Source organism: Tamandua tetradactyla, chromosome 3 (genome assembly GCF_023851605.1).
Source record: "Tamandua tetradactyla isolate mTamTet1 chromosome 3, mTamTet1.pri, whole genome shotgun sequence".
Lineage (NCBI taxonomy): Eukaryota > Metazoa > Chordata > Mammalia > Pilosa > Myrmecophagidae > Tamandua > Tamandua tetradactyla.
The window spans coordinates 145,795,230-145,816,349 of NC_135329.1; the positions used below are offsets into that span (position 1 = coordinate 145,795,230).

General features: G+C 33.4%; 1 protein-coding gene and 1 long non-coding RNA gene across 2 annotated transcripts in view; one reads left to right on the plus strand and one right to left on the minus strand.

The window, feature by feature from the left end:
• LOC143677771 (uncharacterized) overlaps positions 1-14,826 on the plus strand; it is a 68,753-nt gene extending 53,927 nt beyond the window's left edge. Inside the window, exon 3 of the long non-coding RNA XR_013172864.1 lies at positions 14,743-14,826. This is a non-coding gene — a long non-coding RNA (uncharacterized LOC143677771). The remainder of the gene's footprint in view (positions 1-14,742) is intronic.
• SP3 (Sp3 transcription factor) overlaps positions 12,133-21,120 on the minus strand; it is a 67,576-nt gene continuing 58,588 nt past the window's right edge. Inside the window, exons 5-7 of the mRNA XM_077154176.1 lie at positions 20,634-20,826; positions 15,058-15,254; positions 12,133-12,463 (exon numbers count right to left, since the gene is read on the minus strand). Of these exons, the coding sequence (XP_077010291.1) occupies positions 12,147-12,463; positions 15,058-15,254; positions 20,634-20,826 (707 nt within the window). The 3' untranslated portion in view covers positions 12,133-12,146. The remainder of the gene's footprint in view (positions 12,464-15,057; positions 15,255-20,633; positions 20,827-21,120) is intronic.

A 21,120-nucleotide genomic window follows, 5' to 3' on the forward strand; every position in this document is an offset into this window, starting at 1 on the left:
GGTACAAAATTTATATTTTGACTAGTGTGTTTCATGATTTAACTTACATGGGCAGTTTAATTGAACATCATAAGTACATGGAACCTTGAATAGGGCATGAGATTTTGTAAGTTTGTCCAGGTTAGTGTGATGCCCCGATAAATCCCAGAGTGATTTGATCAGTGAATAAAGAAGTATTTGCAAAGTCCCCTTGGGGAAATGAGAAGGGGAAAATTCAACTTCCCCATTTGGAGAATTCCTGATATTCTCGCAGCAGTAGGGACAATTAAATCAATAGGCCAAGCCCTCAATCTTGGGGTTTTTTCCTATGAAACTTGTCCCCACAAAGAATAGGCTAAGCCTACTTAAAATTAGGCTTAGGAGTCACTGCCAGAGAACCTCTTTCGTTACTCAGATGTGGCCTCTCGCTCTCTCTGAGCCAACACAGCAAGCAAACTCACCACCCTCCCCCCTCTCTACATGTGACGTGACCCCCAGGGGTGTAACTCTTCCTGGCAATGTGGGACAGAAATCCTAGAATGAGCTGGGACTCAGCACCAAGGGATTGAGAACATCTCAACTGAAAGGGGGAAGAGAGAAATGAGACAAAATAAAGTGTCAGTGGCTGAAAGATTTCAGAGTCAAGAGGCTATCCTAGAGGTTATTCTAATGCTTTATATAGATATCTCCTTTTTAGTTCCTGGTGTATTAGAGTGGCTAGAGAGAAGTGCCTGTAACTGTAGAGCTGAGTTCCAGTAGCCATGTTTTTGAAGATGATTGTATAATGATACCCCTTTCGCAGTGTGACTGTGTGATTATGAAAACCTTGTGTCTGATGTTCCTTTTTATCTACAGTATGGACAGATGAGTAGAATATGTGGATAAAAAATAAGCAAATAATAGGGGGAACAAAGGTTAAAATTAATTGAGTATATTGAAATAGTAGTAGTCAATGAAAGGGAGTGGTAGGGGGGTATGACATGTATGAGTTTTTTCTTTTTTCTTTCTTTCTCTGGAGAGATGCAAATGTTCAAAAAAATGATCATGGTGATGAATACACAACTACATGATGATATTGTGAGCCATTGACTGTAACCATATCAGGAATGTTCATATATCAAGAATAATTATTTGTCAAGAATAATTGTCAAGAATAATTGTGAAATAATTGTGTCATATGTCAAGAATAATTGTGAAAACCTTGTGTCTGATGCTCCTTTTATCTACCTTGTCAACACATGAGTAGAACATATGGAATAAAAATAAATAATAGGGGGAACAAATGTTAAAATAAATTTAGTTTGAAATGCTAGCGATCAATGAAAGGGAGGGGTAAGGGGTATGGTATGTATGATTTTTTTCTGTCTTCATTTTATTTCTTTTTCTGAATTGATGCAAATGTTCTAAGAAATTATCATGATGATGAATATGCAACTATGTGATGATATTGTGAATTACTGATTATATATGTAGAACGGAATGATCATATGTTAAGAATGTTTGTGTTTCTTTCTTGTCATTTTTTTTTAAAACTTAAACATGAAGGAAAAAAATATATAGTGGGTTCCCAGTACCTGCCTATAAAAAATAAAGAAAGAAAGAAAGAAAGAAGATTGATGTGTAGGTTCATTGTTTAAAATAAAAATTTCAAAAAATACATATTTTAATGCTCTAAGAAATTATCATGATAAAGAATATACAACTATGTGATGATATTGTGAGTTATTGATAATATACCAAGAATGGATGATCATATGGTAAGATTGTTCGTGTTTGTATATGTTTAAAAAGAAAATTAAAAAATAAAAAAAAATATATATTTTTAAAAAATCAGTAACATTTCTATGCACAAACAATGACCTAACTGAGGAGTCAAAGAAAAAATTCCATTTAAAATAGCAACTAAAAGAATCAAGTACCTAGGAATGAACTTAACTAGAGATGTAAAGAACTTGTACACAGAAAACGACATAACATTGCTAAAAGAAATCAAAATAGATCTAAATAGGTGGAAAGGCATTCCCTGCTCATAGATAGGTAGGTTAAATATAGTTAAGATGTCAATTCTACCCAAATTGATCTACAGATTCAACATAGTACCAATCAAAATTCTAACAACTTAATTTGAAGGCTTGGAAAAGCTAGTTGCCAAATTCATATGAAAGGAAAGAGACCCTGAATAGCTAAAAGCATCTAAAAAAGAAGAATGAAGTGGGAAGATTAACACTTCTTGATTTTAAAACTTATTATAAAGCCACAGTTAAAATAGCATGATACTGGCACAAAGATAGAAGTATTGACCAATGGAATAGAATTGAGAGTACCAAAATAGACCATCAAATCTATGGTCAACTGATTTTTCACAAGGCCCCCAAATCCAATGAACTAGGACAAAATATTCTTTTCAATAAATGGGCATGGGAGAACTAGAAATCAATAGCCAAAAGAATGAAAGAGGACACTTACCTCACACCCTATACAAAAATTAACACAAAGTGGAAGAAACACCTATATATAAGAACTAGTACCATAAAGCTTATAGAAAGAAAATGTAGGAAAATATCTTCAAGACCTAGTAATAGGAGGTAGCTTCTTAAACTTTACACCCAAAGCACAAGCAACAAAATAAAAAATAGATAAGTGGGAACTTCTCAAACCCAAATGCTTTTGCACCTCAAAAGACAGTCAAAAATGTGAAGAGGCAGCCAACTCAATGGGAGAAAATATTTAGAATGTACAGATCGGACAAAGGTTTGATATCTTGCATAAATAAAGAAATCACATTACTCAACAATGAAAGAACAAACAATCCGATTATAAAATAGGCTAAAGATTTGAATAGGCATTTTTCTGAAGAGCAAATACAGATGGCTCGAAAACACATGAAAAGATGCTCATTTCCATTAGCTATTAGGGAAATGCAGATCAAGACTACAACCACCTCACACCTAAAAGACTCACTATTAACAAACAGGAAACTACAAATGTTGGAGTGGATGTGGAGAAATTGGGACACATATGGTGTGCTGGTTGGTGGGAATGAGAATGGTACAACCACTATGGAAGACAGTTTGCCAGTTCCTTAGGAAACTAAATATAGTGTTGCCCTATGATCCAGCAATAGCACTACTCGCTATATACCCAGAAGTGCTGAAAGCAGTGGCACAAACAGACATTCACACACTGATGTTCATAGCAGCATTATTCACAACTGCCAAAAGATGGAAACACTCCAAGTACTCATAAGCGGATGAACAAAATGTGATATATATGTATGATGGAACATTATGCAGCCATAAGATGAAATGATGTCCTGAAGAACCTAAGATAGATGAGCCTTGAGGATATAATGCTGAGTGAAATAAGCCAGACAGATTCTGTACGACTCCACTTTTATGACCATGGTAAAGGTAAAATCAGAAGCTTATAATACAGATCACAGGGGATTTAGAGATGCACAGAAGCTAGAGATGGGTGAATGGTTAGCTAATGAGTTTGAGCTCAAATGTAAGGGAATATATAGAAGTGAAGGCAGTTCACCAGTGGGTCTATAAGTAATAGTACTGTATTGAAGGTAAACATGATTGAAAGGAGTTGTATACCTATGGGTCCCACTGATTAACACTACAAATATAAATGAGTTCTTGCATGAACTACTTCAAAGGTATGATTCTTATACAAAGAGTGTTTAAATTGAGGGTATAGGGGGACAACCGTTATTGTATGCTATGGGTTACATAGCATCAGTATCCCATAGCATACATAAGTAGTACCACAGCAACACCAGGGGTAAAAATTGGGAGCAAGGACAAGAGTTAAGGGGAGATTTAGATTTCCTACTTTAGTGAGGGTGTGTTCATTGGTTATCTTTCTCTTGGGAACAATGAAATTATCTAAAATTGAAGGTGTTGATGGGCTGTGGACTTTGGACATCATACATGATGCCTAATGAATGCAGGGGGCTGAAGGATGCACTGACTGAGAAGTAGATTGGCAAATGATGATGTATACATATGATCACATACTGCACTACTACAAAAAAGAAATAAAATTGTTAGGCATGCAATATTGTGAGTGAACCTGTGGGACATTTGGTGAAGCAGAATAAGCCAGAAACAAAAGAGCAATTATTGTATGGTCTCATTTACAAAATGTTTATGAGAAAACATTCTTATAATTCTAGCTTGAAAGCTCCTGTAGCAGTCACATTTTGTACAGGGTGGTAATGATTGATTACAGATTTTTAGAGGCTGTTTTATATATGTATAAACTCATATTCAGAGATAAGAACGAAGGTGATCAGGTCAGGATTAAGCTAATTCAGAACACAGGGGTTAGGAAGACATTGTATTTTAGGACCTCACCTACTAGTTGTAACCAAAGGAAGAAAGGTTTGTTTTGTCCAGAACCTAAATTTTCTGTAGCACACAATCTAACTCAACCTATCTGGATAGCTCATTTAAACAATCAAAGCACAGGAGGCCCAGAATAAAAATGAAGGTCTTTAATCCTGTATAGTTTAATGCAATGCCTGGATATATCCTAGAATATATTAAGCAAATAATCAAAAACTATTGACATAGTTCCTTGAGGGATGGGAGAAAATATAAGGAACTATTAAAATTTACCATGGGGAAACCCCTGATACTGTGCCAGACATTTGAGACACCCAAATCAATAGGCCAAGCCCTTGATCTTGAGGCTTACTCTTGTGAAGCTTATTTATGTAGTGGAAAAACTTAGCCTACCTACAGGTGTGCCTAAGAGTCACCACCAGAGAACCTCTTTTGTTGCTCAGATGTGGCCTCACTCTTTCTAAGCCCAATTCGGCAAGTGAAATCACTGCCCTCCACTCTACATGGGGCATGACATCCAGGGTGAAGCATGGCAAATGACATGGGAAATGACTCCCAGGGATGAGTCTGGCCCTGGCACCATGGGATCAATAATGCCATCCTGACCAAAAGGAGAAAAACAAATGTAACAAAAATGGTATCAGTGGCTGAGAGAGTTCAAATAGAATCAGGAGGCTACTCTGGAGGTTGCTCTTACGCAAACTTCAGATACACATTGTTACCTATCATAACTTACCAAACCCTATCCAAAACCATTCCAGCCAATCCTGAAGAACACCTAGGGCAATATATGATTCTACAAAGGTTTCATGCACTAGGGTAACATTCCAGAAACCTACAACATCCAGATGGGTCTCTGGACCAGGTAAACCTAGAAGGCCCAGCCTTTCCAGAACATCAGCTAGTTTCATCTCCCTACCCCTCATAACTGACAGCCCTTCCAATATGAAAAAAGGAGAATGGGCATATCCCAAGTACTCCTTAAAGAGTGGGAGAAGTATCAAAGATGACGGTGGAGTTACACAGAGAAAGTAGGGTTTAACAAACAAGATTGACTGCTGAATCATTATATTGATATTTCTTTTAATCTCCAATGTCTTAGAGCAGCTAGGAGTAAAAACTTAAAATTGTGGAATTGTAACCCATACCAAATTTTGAAATCTATTCTACAACTAATTGTTGTGTTGTGCTTAGAAATTTAGTGCTTTTTTGCATGTTATTTTTCACACACACACAAAAAATACCTTCTTAGTGTCCAACGTTCTGGAGCTGCTAAAAGAAAAAATCTGAGATAATGGTATGGTAACCCTTGACAAACTCTGGGATCTGTCCTGTAACTACTTGTGGAAGAGTGCTTTGAAAACTATTGTTTTTTCTCTCTTTGCTTTGTATATATATCATACAATAATAAAGTTTTAAAATTTTAAAAGGAAAAAACCAGTATTATTTCACATGTTGGCAAAATATAAATGATACCAGTGTCCCTGTAAGACAGGTTCTGCAATTTAGTCTGCATAAGCAGACAAATCAATGTCTGTTTGAGCCTGGGGACAGATATGCACTATTAACTTACTTCCAGACCTATTCTGCATCCAAATGTATAATGAAACGGTAAGACCATGTGGAACGAGGTATGAGCTACAACACTAATACTGGCAGGAAATAAATATCCCTTAAGACTAAACAGACACAGCCCTCTGTGTACCAAGACAGTATACTAGAGCTTTTTAACCATGGTTCTTGGGTGCATTTTATTGGCCCTTCAGTGCTCATCTTTCTGACTCATCTTGCTCTGTGTAAGCTCTCCCTCATCTAAACTTGACTTACCCATCACAAAGCATGACTTTCTGTTGGTAGTTTTTTCAGGACCAAGTCACCAACTTTTTCAAAACCATCGTTCATTTTGTGCAAGAAGGAACCATATCTCAGATGTTTTAGTTGGCACTATTTAGTAGCTAGAAAGAAACTGTGAAAATGCTTAAAGAAAAGGTAAGGGTGGAGAAGTGAAGTCTCACTGTGTTTTAAAGGGTATCTCATGGAACCCTAGAGTAGGAAACACACACACACAACATTGGAACAAAAACTGCAGTTATCAGGAATCAAGGCAGCCATTCTTTTCATTTTTTTCTTCTGGTGTGTACAGTTGTTCATCTTCACTTTTTATTCTTGTTTGCTACTGCACAGGTACCTTCCAAATGTTCCAAGACATCAGTTTTCCAATGCCAAATTCCCAGGAGAAAATAATCTAATTGGCTCAATTTTGACCAGATGCCCAATGCTTGTCCCATCATCCAAACAATCCATTCCTGAAGATGGCAGGAATATTCAGTAAAAGTAGATACGTTGGATAGATTTCTTAAAAGATACCTAACTCCAACCTTTCCTCAATTTCCATTTATTAATTATAGGCCTTTATCTATATCTATATTTTTTTTGAGAAATAAGCTGCACTTCTTTGATGGTCTTTTCCAACCTTAAAACTACTAAACGCTAAATTTTATTTTCAATCAAAATGAACCTAAAGATTCTTTGGCTGGTTCCTAGAAATGTTAAAATAGGATAGAATTGTACATCAGGGTATTATCTCAAGAAAAGATGCTTCCATGCTGCCTATTGCTTTCTATTCCATCCTTTCTCATGGGGCAGCCTCTTCAGACACATTGTCCACTATTAATCCAGATTCTAAATTACCTCTTTTCATGATTTTGTATTAAAAAACAAAAATTCCTCTCATTCCAGAGAAAGATTAATGCATAAACCATATCCAAACAGTTGGTGTCCAAAGAATAGTCTCTTCACTACAACAAAATGCAATTTCCAAAGATTAATAAACACATGTAAAGGGGGGGGGTGCAAGAGACCCCATCCACCAAGTCTCTACTACAAGCCAGGCATTGTGCTAAATGTTTACCTTTTAATCCTCACAACCACCATATTAGGAAACATATCATTAGTTATCCCCTTCATGGAAGATAGGAATTAAGTTTTAAGAGGGTAAGAAATCTAACCTATATCACATATCTAATATGTTGCTTTCTTAGAAGAGAAATAAGAGTTAAATGGTGGGGAGCAGGGAGGGAAGAAGGGATGAAGATCAAGGAGACCCTCTTTTAGCATACCATTTTAACACTGAAAACAACTGTAACAAAATAGACAGTAATGAAAGGACATGAATAATTTGTGCTACTATGTACCTTTTAAAAAAAATTCATCATTGAGAAAATACTATTTTGTAACAGCAAACGAAAACTGGAGAAAAAGTCTGCTTATCTTCTAAGTCCCAATTTTATGTTATATTTAAAAAGGAAATAATGCTTTTCTCTAGATAGCTCAGAGGTAATTTGAGTTCTTTTATATTTTTACTTTCTTAATATTGTTATTATTCAAAATATATCACATTCATAATCAGGAAATCCTTCCCCAAACCTTCTTCAATCCAAACATAAGCCCACCTTTATCTCCACCACAAAAACAAGCCTAGTTTCTTCTCCTGTGCCCTCAACTGACCACTTTGCTTCAAAGACCAACAGGCACTTCCTTATTGCAACAGCCTTTTCTCACTCTTCTTCCGACTTACCTCTCTAGTGCATTTCACTTTCGTAGCCACCATGACTTTCTATATCTTCTATGACAGCCTCCATGACTCCTGCTCCTTTCCCTCCATCAGTTTCTTTGAGTGTTACTGTTTTCCTAGGTTCAGTCCCTAGCACACACAATTTCTCATGCAATGTTTGAACCTGGAATTGAATGAATTTAATGTACATTCTTCTGGGGAGAAGGTCCATGATCTCAAAAGGATTTAGGCCTCCATAGTTAATGACTAAATTCTGAACTCCTTTGCAATTTGACAGCCCCTCCTCCATTCCACCTCTTACTAATTTCCCTATCACCCATAACAAATCATACTATACTTTTGCTAATGCCATTTCCTCTATCGGGCAATTTCCCTGAACTTCTCCAAGCAAATTCTCCCTTCTCTACATTTCTATAGCACTTTCTATCTGCCACTAGTATACATTAACCACATTCTATTAGATTATATCCAAATGTGTTGAACAAGACAAGGGATCCAACCAATACATCTTAGTCTTTCCAAAACTAAATAAAGGAGAGTGATTGATTTCACTAAAATATTAAATTTTGTTTCCCAAACCTAATCAACCAATTTGTTTTGGATTCAGACAACAAAATACCTAATATTCATTCATGGTTACAAGTTTTAAACATAATATTTATGAAAACCAGTTCTTTTATATTGAAACAATTATTACCAACTTCACATAATTAAAATTATTTCTATTAGTAGTTAGATAGCATGATAAACATGTCTACTTACATATTTTAAAGACAAATGTTACTAGTAAACTCATTTACATAAAAACCCCAAAGTTCAAACAATACTAAAAGCAAACATGAATATACCAAAATCTTTGAGCTCCTGAGTAAAGTAGTCTTAAGCTTTGAACTAATCATAGATCCTAAGGTATGCTTGCTCTATTCAAGTGATTCTTACCCAGGAATATTTATCAGTCCACTTGAGGAACCATTTTAAAATATATCACATCCCTACAAATTTTGATTTAGGTCGATTATGGAGGGATAGATAGACCTGAGGATTTTTAAAAATGGTCCCCAACATTTTGTTATGAACAATACTGGTTAAGAGCTATTCTGTTTGAATTATTTAACCTGCCTTCAACTTATATGTTACTTCTATGTATTTTTAAATATCTTATGCGCCTTCACTATTTTGAAAGTCATTTACAAGGGCACCTGACTTTTTGCAATAGGTATTGCTCCTTTGAAGTTTTATTTTTCTGTATTTGGGTTATCTGAATTATTTCAAAGTCAAGCGATCATTTGATTTGAAGTATAGAGTACAGACCCTAATCCATTAGTATGATTACTCAAAATAAATAGGAATTATTTGTATACAAATATACTAGACATGCACTGATCAGGATCTTTACAAAGATAAAGCAACTGTTAAAACACATACTTAGTTCAAGCATACTTAAACTTAGAAATATTATAATTATATACAACACTAACAGATTTTTTTTAACATGTCCAGACACCAGAAATTGAATCTGGGTTTCTGGCGTGGCAGGCAAGACCTCTGTACTGAGCCACTGCTGCCCGCTCAAGATTTTATAACTGGAAAAAATGATTTCAGACTAATTCTTCAAATAAAACTTTCCAGAGTATATCAACATTTTAAAAATATAAAAATATAAATATTTAAAAATCACCTGCACTGAGATTAAGTAGTAACTCTCATTTCTTTGCTAGATGAAAGATCTAATTCACTTTTCTATTCCTAATGAGCACTCAAAAATCTAAAAACTTAAATGATTTTCAAGACTACTTACTTTTTTCATTGCATTCATGTTCTAAGAACAGATACAATTTGTTGGAGAACCCATGAATGGAAAATGCTTGATGAACTCTAAAATTTCAACATTATTTCAAAACACCTCTACTATCAAATTCAGTTTTTATCACCTGACTTAATATTTTGATCAAATGAAAAATCTCACACAATTCTAAAAAGAAAAATTTCTACAATCTAAAGGACTTTGAAGATTCAAACTCTATAACTTTCAATATTATTGAACATTCTATTGACTCATTTCTGTCATTTCAAGCAATAGCTTCTATTTCACATCACAAGCTTATGCCTCACACATTTAAAAAAAATTTGCCTGTGTTAACATGTCTCTCACATTCAGAGAAATTCTGTTCATGCTTATGTGTATTAGTCTATAGTTGTCCAATGCATTCAAAGAAATCATTGCCAGTGTTTATGCAGATGGGGCTTGGAAAAAAGACAGTGGAAATCTTTAACCCCACTGGGTATCTGTGGAAAAGAATTTGATTTTTTTACTTTGGAATAATTAAAATGCAGTCAGACTGTATCAATATGGCAGTCTAATTTTTCCCTTTCTCCAACCTGATCCTTATCATGATAATTTACACAAATTCAAAACAGAACCTTTTCTAATAATTCTTGCTATGGTTACTAAAGTTCGTCATATCTTTTTTAGGAGTTATCATGTAGATTCAGGTTTTTGAAATATTCTACATTGCTTTAACAAGTGAAATGAATATAAAAAGTTTAGTAAAACAGTACTGATAAAATTGATATGAATAAATACGGGCTGAGGGTTAACAGATTTTTTTAAAGTTATTATTTAATAATTAGTATAAACTGCCAGTACCTCTGCACATCTTTTTTAAAATGAATATATCTGTTTACAATAATTTCAGTGTCTGATATACAGGCCCTCAAGAATCTGAAAATTAAGAGCTGGGTTGAACAAAAATAAACCACAGAGATATTCTTACCCAATACCACTGAAATATTTTAAATGCATAGGAATACGACAAACTCAAAAGAAAAAAAAATAGTGTTTTATTAACTACCACACTGTTATAATACACTTTAAACGTACATTAAGGTAGCCTTTAAATTTGAGGTGGTCTTAAGAATAACAAATGAACAGAATTCCAAGTTTTTGAAATAGGTGAACTGCTGCAGTTATAGGTATACATTTAGGAAAATTGTATAGCTCTTACAAGACCAGCAATGTAACTTTGTTTTGTACACTTAATAATTGAAAATATAAACAATAATTAAAAAATAAAAAGAAAATACAGTGGAATAAAAAACATACAATTCTCAATTAAATGTACTGGATACATATAAATTTTAAGGGAAGAAGCAAAAAAGGAAAATGGCTGATATTTAAGTACGGACTACCTAGACCAAAGGAAAAAAAAAGCAACTTAAAAAAATATCATAAAACCTCTAGCTTTCTATGACTAATATCCATATGGTTGGAGTATCGTCACTATGGAAGTGATTTTGTTATGTTTGCATATGTTATACTTTACTGGTAATTTACATGATGGCTTTTAAGGCCCTGGCAGACATACGGTATTTGAAAACAAGATTGGATAAAAATCACTGCTAAGATGCAATACACCTTATTATTTTTTTTTTTTTGGTCCTCCAATATTCAAGAAAAGGGATAATTCACTATTACACTTTTTCTTACCACCCAAATGCCTCAACCTATACATTTGAAACTTTAAACATTGGTTATATTGCCCAACTTCATTATTGAAAGGATATTAACAAGACATTATTTTGGCAAATTAAATCTTAAACATGGCTTTTTCAATAGGATTTAAAAGGTGACTATCCCTAGAGTTCCATGTTAAAATGTAGTTTTCAAAATCTTACAAGAGTAATGCTTAAAATATTGTACAGTTAACCTAATTAAAATAATTAGCTTCAAAATGACAAATTGATAAGCTAAGTAAAGCCTACACTATGTAACATTTGCTTGGAAACTTGATTTGTCAGTTATGCATAATAAAAATTCCAGTCATCAAGAAAATTACAAAAATTTTTATCATAACATGATTTCTTTCACCCACCAACTTTTTTATCTTACAATAGATAAATACCAACATGTTCTCATTTTTACACTAAACCACACAGGATTGATGCATTTGGTTAGACTACCATTCGCATTGTTAAATTCAATTTTCTCTTTATATAACTTGGTAAAATTTCATTTCTTCTAGATTCCAAAAGTACCTACAAAACCCATGCAATTTTACCATTTTTAATATACTATGGAATATCATACAAAGTAAGGCATTTCAGTGTCATGTATAACCAAGTTACTGTCAATCCAAAAATTTTTGCACATCAATAAAAAGATATCTAAGAACTTAGGAACAATATTTTTCTCACTACTGTATAAAAATAACCACAATGAATAAGTATTTGTGTAATATTTACTCCATTGTCTCATTTCCAGAAACTGTGACAAGCTGTAAAGGTATTTCAGTGTTGGTAAGGATATCTTGATTGCTGGTGGCGGAAGTATTAACAGTTCCTATCCCTGAAACAGAACCTTGTTGAATATTTGCAAGGATAAGTGTTGTTCCTCCTGCAGTAATCAAAGTATCATCTCGCGCAGCTTCCACAGATGCCAGCACTGTACTGCTAGAGTGAATACCTTTTTTATTCTGATGTGTTTTAATATGTTTGGCAAGGTGGTCACTTCTCATAAAGCGTTTTGAACATTCTGGACAAACAAATTTCTTCTCACCTGTTAGGAAAAAAATTAAGTGCATTAATTTTTAAAGTTTAACATCACTAGACCAATCATAGCCCCAAAACAGAAAGCAAACCAACACTAATGGTTGGGGTATCTGTTAAAATCGTATTAGTTTCATGAGTTGCCCTTACAAGATTTCTCTCATAAGATAGCATTTCCTCAAAATAAACGTCACCTTTAGTTTTCAATGAAAAGCAATCTTCAAACTTATTAAATGTATAGATTGATTTTCAAATAAGACTACTACCTCAACTATGCCAACAGATTATTTTCAAACACCTGTGTTACAAGATATCAGCTTTAAAAAAAAATCTTCTGTAAGTTCTGCCAATCTACCTTAGTCTTCTGACCTCCAGAATCCTAAGGAAAATTAAAAAAAAAAAAATCTATCATCTGTAATAGCATAATTCTTTAAAGACTAAATAAAAGTAAATTGCTTTAAACTATATTTAAGATAATATTAACATGTCATATGCATACTAAATCTTGAACTCTTAAATCTGAATTCAAGTAACTATCTACAGTACTTCTGGATTAAAGCAAAGGGGCAAGCTTTAGATCCAGTCAAAGTTGAATAATCCTAAGAATATTAACAGAGATGCTAACTGACTTGATTTCAACTGAAATAACTAAGAGCAAGCCTATATATCAAGATGTTAAAGTTAGTATTAAGACTGTAGTGCATAAGTTTACTTCCCAGTATGAGCAATTTTTTTTTAAATACAAAAGACAGGCTGAACTTCTGATATGTTGATGACCTACTGTGCAAGAGGATTACTGGAAGAGAAGGCAAAGGCCAACCTAAAAAGAATTCAGAGAGAAAGCAATCAAACAGATCTAGTGGATATTTTCTTAGTTTTTTTCTCAACATGTCTTAGCTCCTGTTCCAGCACTTCTACTCTAGAGAGGTCCTCATACCTAAACTAATGCAGTGATATCATAGTCTTTCTCTCTCCAATCCAAAAATCATGCGAGACAAATATATTCCTTAAAAACACCAAATTTTATCACATTATGAAATTTCAGCATTGTATAAGTGCTACAAGGATAACCTGCAGACAACCAAATGGTGTAGATGTTTTGCTACCTAACTTATAAGGACTTATATAACATGGCTCAAACCTACTTAAAAGAAATGTGTTATGAAATATCCCATCTTCACTCATATCATTACCATCACAAAGTGTTCTGTCATCTCTTCTAGTCACATATCACCGATTTTCTAGGAGAGTGTTTCCTAAAGTTTTTCTTGGAACATTAGTGCCTCAGAAATGCTCCATGGTAAATGGCAGAATGATCAAATGAGGCTGGGAAAAGCTACATACTCCATACTCTACTTCACTCAAAGATCCACAATATTCATTAGCATTCAGCTAAAAATCCTGACTAAGGTGCTACAGGTACTTACAATCCTTTAATCCACACTTATTTGATCATGGACCTTTTCTTTCTCCTTTTATTCTATTACTTCTTGCATATGATAAAACTCCACAAAAGGAAATTCTGTTACGAGACCATCTCAAGGTATACTCTATCTGCCAAACAACCACCTCCCCCCAACCCAAAGAAGCATTTTATAATCATTCCAGGCTATAACCATCTTCTGCCTCTGAGCATATACAAGAGCACACACTATAATACAAAAATCTTTTACTTTATCATACACTTTTTCTTATATTTTTTGTTGCAGCTTGATTCAAGTTAATCTTAACTATCAAAGCTATCTGATGAAAGAGAAAGAAATTAAAACGGAAGAACCTTAATATGTGGACTACTATACATTTCACAGGTTAACTCATATAATGCTTAAAGCCAACATAAGAGATTTGAAAGCAGGAGTGAGCTTATTTGCTTAAGCTAAAAGAGAACTTGGATTTGAATCCAGATCTGGAAGACTTCAAAATCCATATTTTCCATTTCAGCAGGCTTCTCCTTTTAAGCACTTTAGGGACTGTAAATACATTATATATTTTTCAATTCTCCAGTGTTTGACATAGACTAGCGAACACTTCAATCATTTACATGGTAGCCAGAGAAAAATACCTCTAAGTTACCATAAGTTAAGCTTCAGTTTAGGTCAGTCCTAAGTCCATTTCATATAACAACTACATAGCACTGTGTTAAACTGAAGGAAAAAGTCTTAACATCAACAGTGCTTAGTTATTTCTTAATGAAATGGAAGTAATGTCTTTCCTTTAACCTCAGAGATAATTTTAAAGTGAAAAGTATGAAATACTTGAATTTATAAAAGGTAATTCTTTGTGCTACAGGGAGGAAGAAAGAACAGGAAAGATCAAAAAGTACACGGAGACCAGTTAAAAATGTTAACAGAACAAAAACAGCATAAATGTGGCTCAAAGATTCAACGTCTACAAAAGCTAACCAAAGTCTGCATACAGACACATGTGCACACACCTTTATAAGACAAGCCATGTTGACCTGTTCTTTGGAATTAGTTTTAAAACTAGTATAACAAAGACGACAATGTGATGTAACTAGCTATTTTTAAAAAATGCTAAAAGGAAATTTTAAGGATGTAGCCTTCTACTATTCATTTTCATCTGTTAAAAGTAAATATTAGTAACCTGTATGTGTTCTTCTGTGCCTCTGTAATTCATCACTTCGAGTAAATCTTTTACCACAGAACATCCAGTTACAAACAAAAGGGCGCTCCCCAGAATGCCAACGCAGATGAGCTCTCAGATGTGAGGTCTTCCCATAGACTTTACCACATCCTGGTATATGACAAATGTGCTGCTTCTTTTTCCCAAGATTGGTACCTCTAAAAAAACACACAGAATAATATATACTTACGTGAAAATATTCAAATGAAAATGGCCACTTATAGATAGCCCCATGTTGAATTTTAAATAGAGGACATTCTCACCACGGAGTCAATCAGAAACCAAGATCATTTAAAATCAACTTCCATGAAAGTTTATTTAAAATTTTATATTAATTTTACTCAAAAAATTAATGTGACTGCTAAATGAATGTAAATATACTAAGAATCATGTAATTTAAAGAATTTTTCAAACATAAAGAATGGATAATAAGCTATTTTAACTATTCCATCAGAACCACTGACAAAGTCTATGCACAGGCCCAATCCAATTAAGAAGTTAGCTGTATGGGAACCTTTATTCAAAAGTCATGATGCCAGCCAATTAAAAAATAAAAAGCCAAAGACTAAATGTGTAAGTCATCAAAGTACAATTAAAAGGTAGACAGGCAGCTTGAGTAGATTTTAAATTAATATGATTTAAGCAAATTTATTAATATATTATATGGCCACACTGAATATAAACAGACTTGGAGAAAGTCAAAGCAAAAAATCTACTAAAAGTTATGGCTCTAGCTCCTTTAACACCACATGGGATAAATATAAATCAATATTATCTTTACAGTTAAAATTGCCTTCACATTAACCATGCAAAGAAATTACACGAAAGAGATACGTGAACAACTTTACTGTGCGTAATATAGTTTTCTTCACGTCCCAGAATATAACATTTGCTATATTTCAGTATTTGATACCAAGAATAGGGTTTGGGAAATAAGTGCTGGGGGTGAGATGGGGGGTGGGGTGAAAACCTAAGCAAAAAAAATTTTATTTTAGAACTGATATTCAAAAATATTAAACTGTCTGAGAAAATGTTATTTCACAAGTTTTTAAAAGCAAAATAAGGCTAGTTACTGAATAAAATGTTTTTAAAATACTGACATTTTTGTCACACAAATATATTGTATACACTTTACAATGGTTTTGAGATTTTAAAAAGGGTACATTTTAAAAGCCCAACTCCCCCTCCCCCAAACTCACAATCTCAGTATAGCCTATAAACTTTCCATAGCCTGCAAATCCTCCTATATACAATACACCTATGTTTATCGAATTTTACTGGAAAAATCCATATTTCCCCCATGTATATTTTAATGTACTCACACTCAGTAGCATGTGAAATTGCCATAGGACAAACAGTGCTAAACGGTGCAGTGCTGGCTGTTAGATGCCATAGGTGTTCTGAACAGGGAGACATCAATGTGGGCTCCAGTAGTTAGAGAAGGCTTCATGGAGGAGGTGGGTAGGATTTAGATAGAAAGGAGGGAAGGCATTCCAGGCAGAGGAATAGCATAAGTAAAGACAAGGAGGAGTCATGCTGTTGTTTCAAGGGCAAGGATGTCATAATCTAACACAATCCTAGTTTCTGCTCCAGTCCACCCCCAATTTCTACAACTCTTCAAAGAGCCGAGTCGAGTGAAACAGGTTTTTCTGGCTCATTTGCAATGCCAATGTCTTAACCAAAGCACCTATTGTTTCTATTTAATTTAGTTTTTTTAATTTTACTTTATTCTTAAAGAGACCTAAGAAAAAAGAGCAATGTTATTCTTAAATAGACCTAAGAAAAACAGCAGTATTTGTAGCTATTGGTGTACAAAATTTTACATATTATGTTCACCATAGCAATTTCACAGAAAAACCAATTCAATTCATTCTTGTACTCATGACTTCTTGCCCTTCTTCTAAGCCTACCAGCTGGGTGCATCAATGTGCTTTTTATAAACACAGAAGCGCTATTTCACAAATTTAGCAAAACTTAGCTTGGGAGCACTAACAAGGCACAAAGACTGTAACAAACAATTTACAGCAACAAATCTGGGTTTTCAAATAATCCAGAAGCTAGGGAAAGATACTTTCAACTGAATTATAAGAAAAAATAGAAATATTCAGAGCTTGAAAGTGTTAAAGACATCTAAAAAGGAGAAAAAATGGAGGGGAGGGCAGGGCACCAAAAAAAAAAAAACAAAAACCAAAGTCTTTATTTAACATGTGATGTAAAGAAAGGGAAAGAACTGAAGTGAATTTCTCAACAAATTTAAGGAAATATTTAGTCCTAAATTTTCTTGATAAACATAATCACACCATTAATAACTATTATGTAATCTGGAAAACCTAACAACTTTAGGTTTTAATACTCGAGTGCCTAAATTTGCTCTTAATGATTTAATAATAAGATAGTATGATAAAGAATAAGTAAAGCTAAACTCTGGGTAGAGGATTTAAGGAAAGCAAGTAAATATTTTTGCTAATTCCTTCTTTGGTGTGGGTGGGGTAAATGGGACACAACTGAAATAATGATGAACAAAGCAGATTTTGAAAAATAGCTTAATTCTAAAAATACGGATTGATGTTTAAGCCATAAAAAACCTATATAATAATAATGCCTTTAGAATTTACTTCACTTTATTATAATTATTTGTCTCCTCCACTAGATTAATACCTCTTAGAAGACTGATACTGAGCCAGTAAATATCGATTAAATGGCCAAATTGTGACATGGATACAATTTTTAAAATATATACTTACATTTTACCTTGCTCAAAAAAGTAAACAACCAAAATTTAGCCCTCTAAAAAAATAAATGATGGAATGTAGTTATCTAAATTAATTTATCTTCCCAGTATTCTTTTCTTTTTAAAAAGAAAATGCCAAGAAAAAAGGCTAATATTCTAAATATGTTTTAAAATAGCAACAAACTCATCTTTGCAGAACAACTTTGGAATATTTTGAATTTATCATATATGGTATATTTCTCCTAATAAGATGCAGCAATTGTCATTGATACAATTGTGCTTATAGTACATACAAGTTAAATTTTTTTCAAATGAGCTCTAAGAAACACAAGACATCTCAATAGGAATGACAAACACGTGCTGAAACAAAAAGGTTTGCAAATTCTAAGTGATGGAATCCTTTCTTTACTTCTGTAACAATGCATTTTGCAAACCAATAATATAAAAAGTTGAAAGGCAATGAAAAATATTTAACATATTTAAGAGATTCACAAGACATAAAGAAACTCACAAAGAAGCTTTAAAATGGCAAAATAACACAACAAAAAGTTCAGTCTCACAAAGTAATAAAAAATATACCAAATCAAACAATATTGAGACATTAATTTCATCTGTCAAACTTTTTTCTTTTTTTTTTTGGGGGGGGGGGGTGTTGCATGGTCCAGGAATTGAACCTGAGTCTCCCATACAGAAGATGAGCACTCCACCACTGAACCACCCATGCATCCTCATCTGTCATACTTTTAAAGGTAAAATTCACAGTTGGCACGAGTATGAGAAGGCAGATAACTCTCAGAACTGCCAATGGGAGTATAAATTAATAGTTTTTCTAGCAGACCATTCCCTTTGACCCAACAATTCCACTTCTGCCAATTTATACTAATGAAACAATCAGAAAAATGTGCGAAGATGTATGTGTAAAGATATTATGACAATAAACAACCTAAATGCCCAATAAAATGAGATGTTAAAATACTGTAAAAAAAAAAAAGAATATTGTACAGCCATAGCAGACAGTATATAGACTTAGAAATATGGCTACAAAATTTTTCTAAACAAGAAGAGTAGACACGAAAAACAAGATGATTCTAACTAAAATATATGCAAAGTCTAGAAAGATATGTATAAAAATGCTGCAATGGTTACCTTGAAGTGGGATAGGATTTGAGTGCTTTTTAAAATACTCTTCATATTTCTGAATTTTTAGGAGCACAAATGTTAATTTTATAAAATAAGGTTTTCATTTTAAAGAAAAAAATAAGTGAAAAGGGCTGGCTTTGATCTTCTATTAGATCTGGCTTCATGAATTATGTATCTTGAAAGCTTCTCTAAAATGATCAGTAAATTTCAGAAAAGTTATTGCCTAACCATAATTTAAATTGACCAAAACATTTCAAAGTACAGATTAAAATTTTAAACAATTCAATAATTACCAGTAAAGTTGATCAGCTAAGGATCAGATACAGAAGCAGATGCATTTGGGAGGCAATACAAATAATGGTTAAAGAACCTCAAATAAGAAATTGGGTCCAAATCCCAGTTGTGCACATTAAGACTGTCAATCAATCTTACTATACCTCACTTACAAGAACTGTCTTATAATGTAGAGTTAGCACTTATCAGCCTTAACCATTAATATTATTGCACATGGGTGACTGGTGTACAAACGAGCTAATAAGAGCAAATCAAAGCCAGAAAGAAAAGCTCTATCAAATCAACTTGCTTAACTGTATGAAGCAGTACCACCATTAGCATCTTTGCTTTTATTTGAGTGAAAAACAGCGTTCTGGTAAAATACTCACTTAGCGCTATTTGAAAATGGCCATAAAATCTGTTTCTTAACTGTGTTAGGGAAGTAGATCCTTATTAATTTTTGGTCTATTTAAATTTTTGGAGAGGTATATTAAAGCCTTTCACTATGAATCTGATAAGTATATCTTTAGAGTTCTATCAGTTTTTGCTCTCTATATTTCAAAGCTTGGTCAAAGGGACTATAACTATTAACTTGGTGAAAATAACATAATAATAATAACAAGAAATATAACCCTTTCTGTCCATCTGATGCTTTTCACTTTACTTCTATACTTTGCACATTAAAATTTTTATCCAAGCTTTCTTTTAAAACAGTTGCCTAATAAATATTTTTCTATTTCTTTATCTTCATTATTTCTGTACCAAAACTGGTATCTGAGATGGTCTTCATAATCAACGTAAGTCTGGATTTAAAAATAATATGATCTGAGAGTATCAATCTCTTAATTAAGATTAATCTATTTGCTTTCACAAAAAAAGCTGCTCTGTTTTGAGTTTATTCCTGTCATGTTATTCTGCCTTAAAGCTTATTTTTAAAACAATGAATTGAAATACCACAATCCCACTCTTTAAAAGAAATTTCAACATTAAGACTTATTATTCATTTCTGTAGAAAATGGATGTTTGTGTTTTTCAACTATTTCTGAACTTATTTCCATACAACTGCTATTTTCAAACTAAGAGTCAACTTTTTATCTGTCTTTAGGCAAATCCCATGGTGGCTTACACACAGGCTAAATTCTGAAACGGACAGGTTAAATGGCACCTATTACCACTGTCTAAAAAAAAAACACACTAAATAATTTTAGTTAAAAAAAAGGCATTTAAAGCTGAAAATTTAATTTCATGTATCTTGTTCTCTAATCTTTTCTGCCACACTTATACAGACACACACCTAAAATGAGTAATTTTACATATTAAATGACATGGCATGCAATATTTCAAATATTACAGTAATAATATCAGCACTCTTTGAAAAAATTAATGTGCATACCTCCCACCACCTTCTTTACAGTTGGGACAGGTACAAGCTACCCTTCGAAGTCTTTTTCCTTCTTGATGTTGTTGGTCCCCTTCTTCATCTACCACCTGTACTCTTAAATGTGTTAAATCATTGGTATTCAATGTTGAATCACCACTGAGCTGCCACTCTTCAGGATCAGGTTCCTCTTCCTTGATCCTAATATCTAAAGAAACAAAACAAATAAAATATATATAAATGAGCAGCAGCTCACTGGCCCAAAAAGACAGCATGAGATCTGAATCTCTCTGAGGCAAAGATTAAATAAGAGCCCAAAACCATCTGTTTGTGGAACATAAAAATCATCGCTTCTCACAGTGACTTATTCCTTACAAAATACCTATTTTATTCTAAACATCAGAGAATAAGCCAGAAAGTGAATAAAGTTGGTATGAGAGTTTACTTTTTAAAAGATTCAGTGAGAAAAAATAGGTAATGTTTTTTGAGCAAAGTGAGTTAA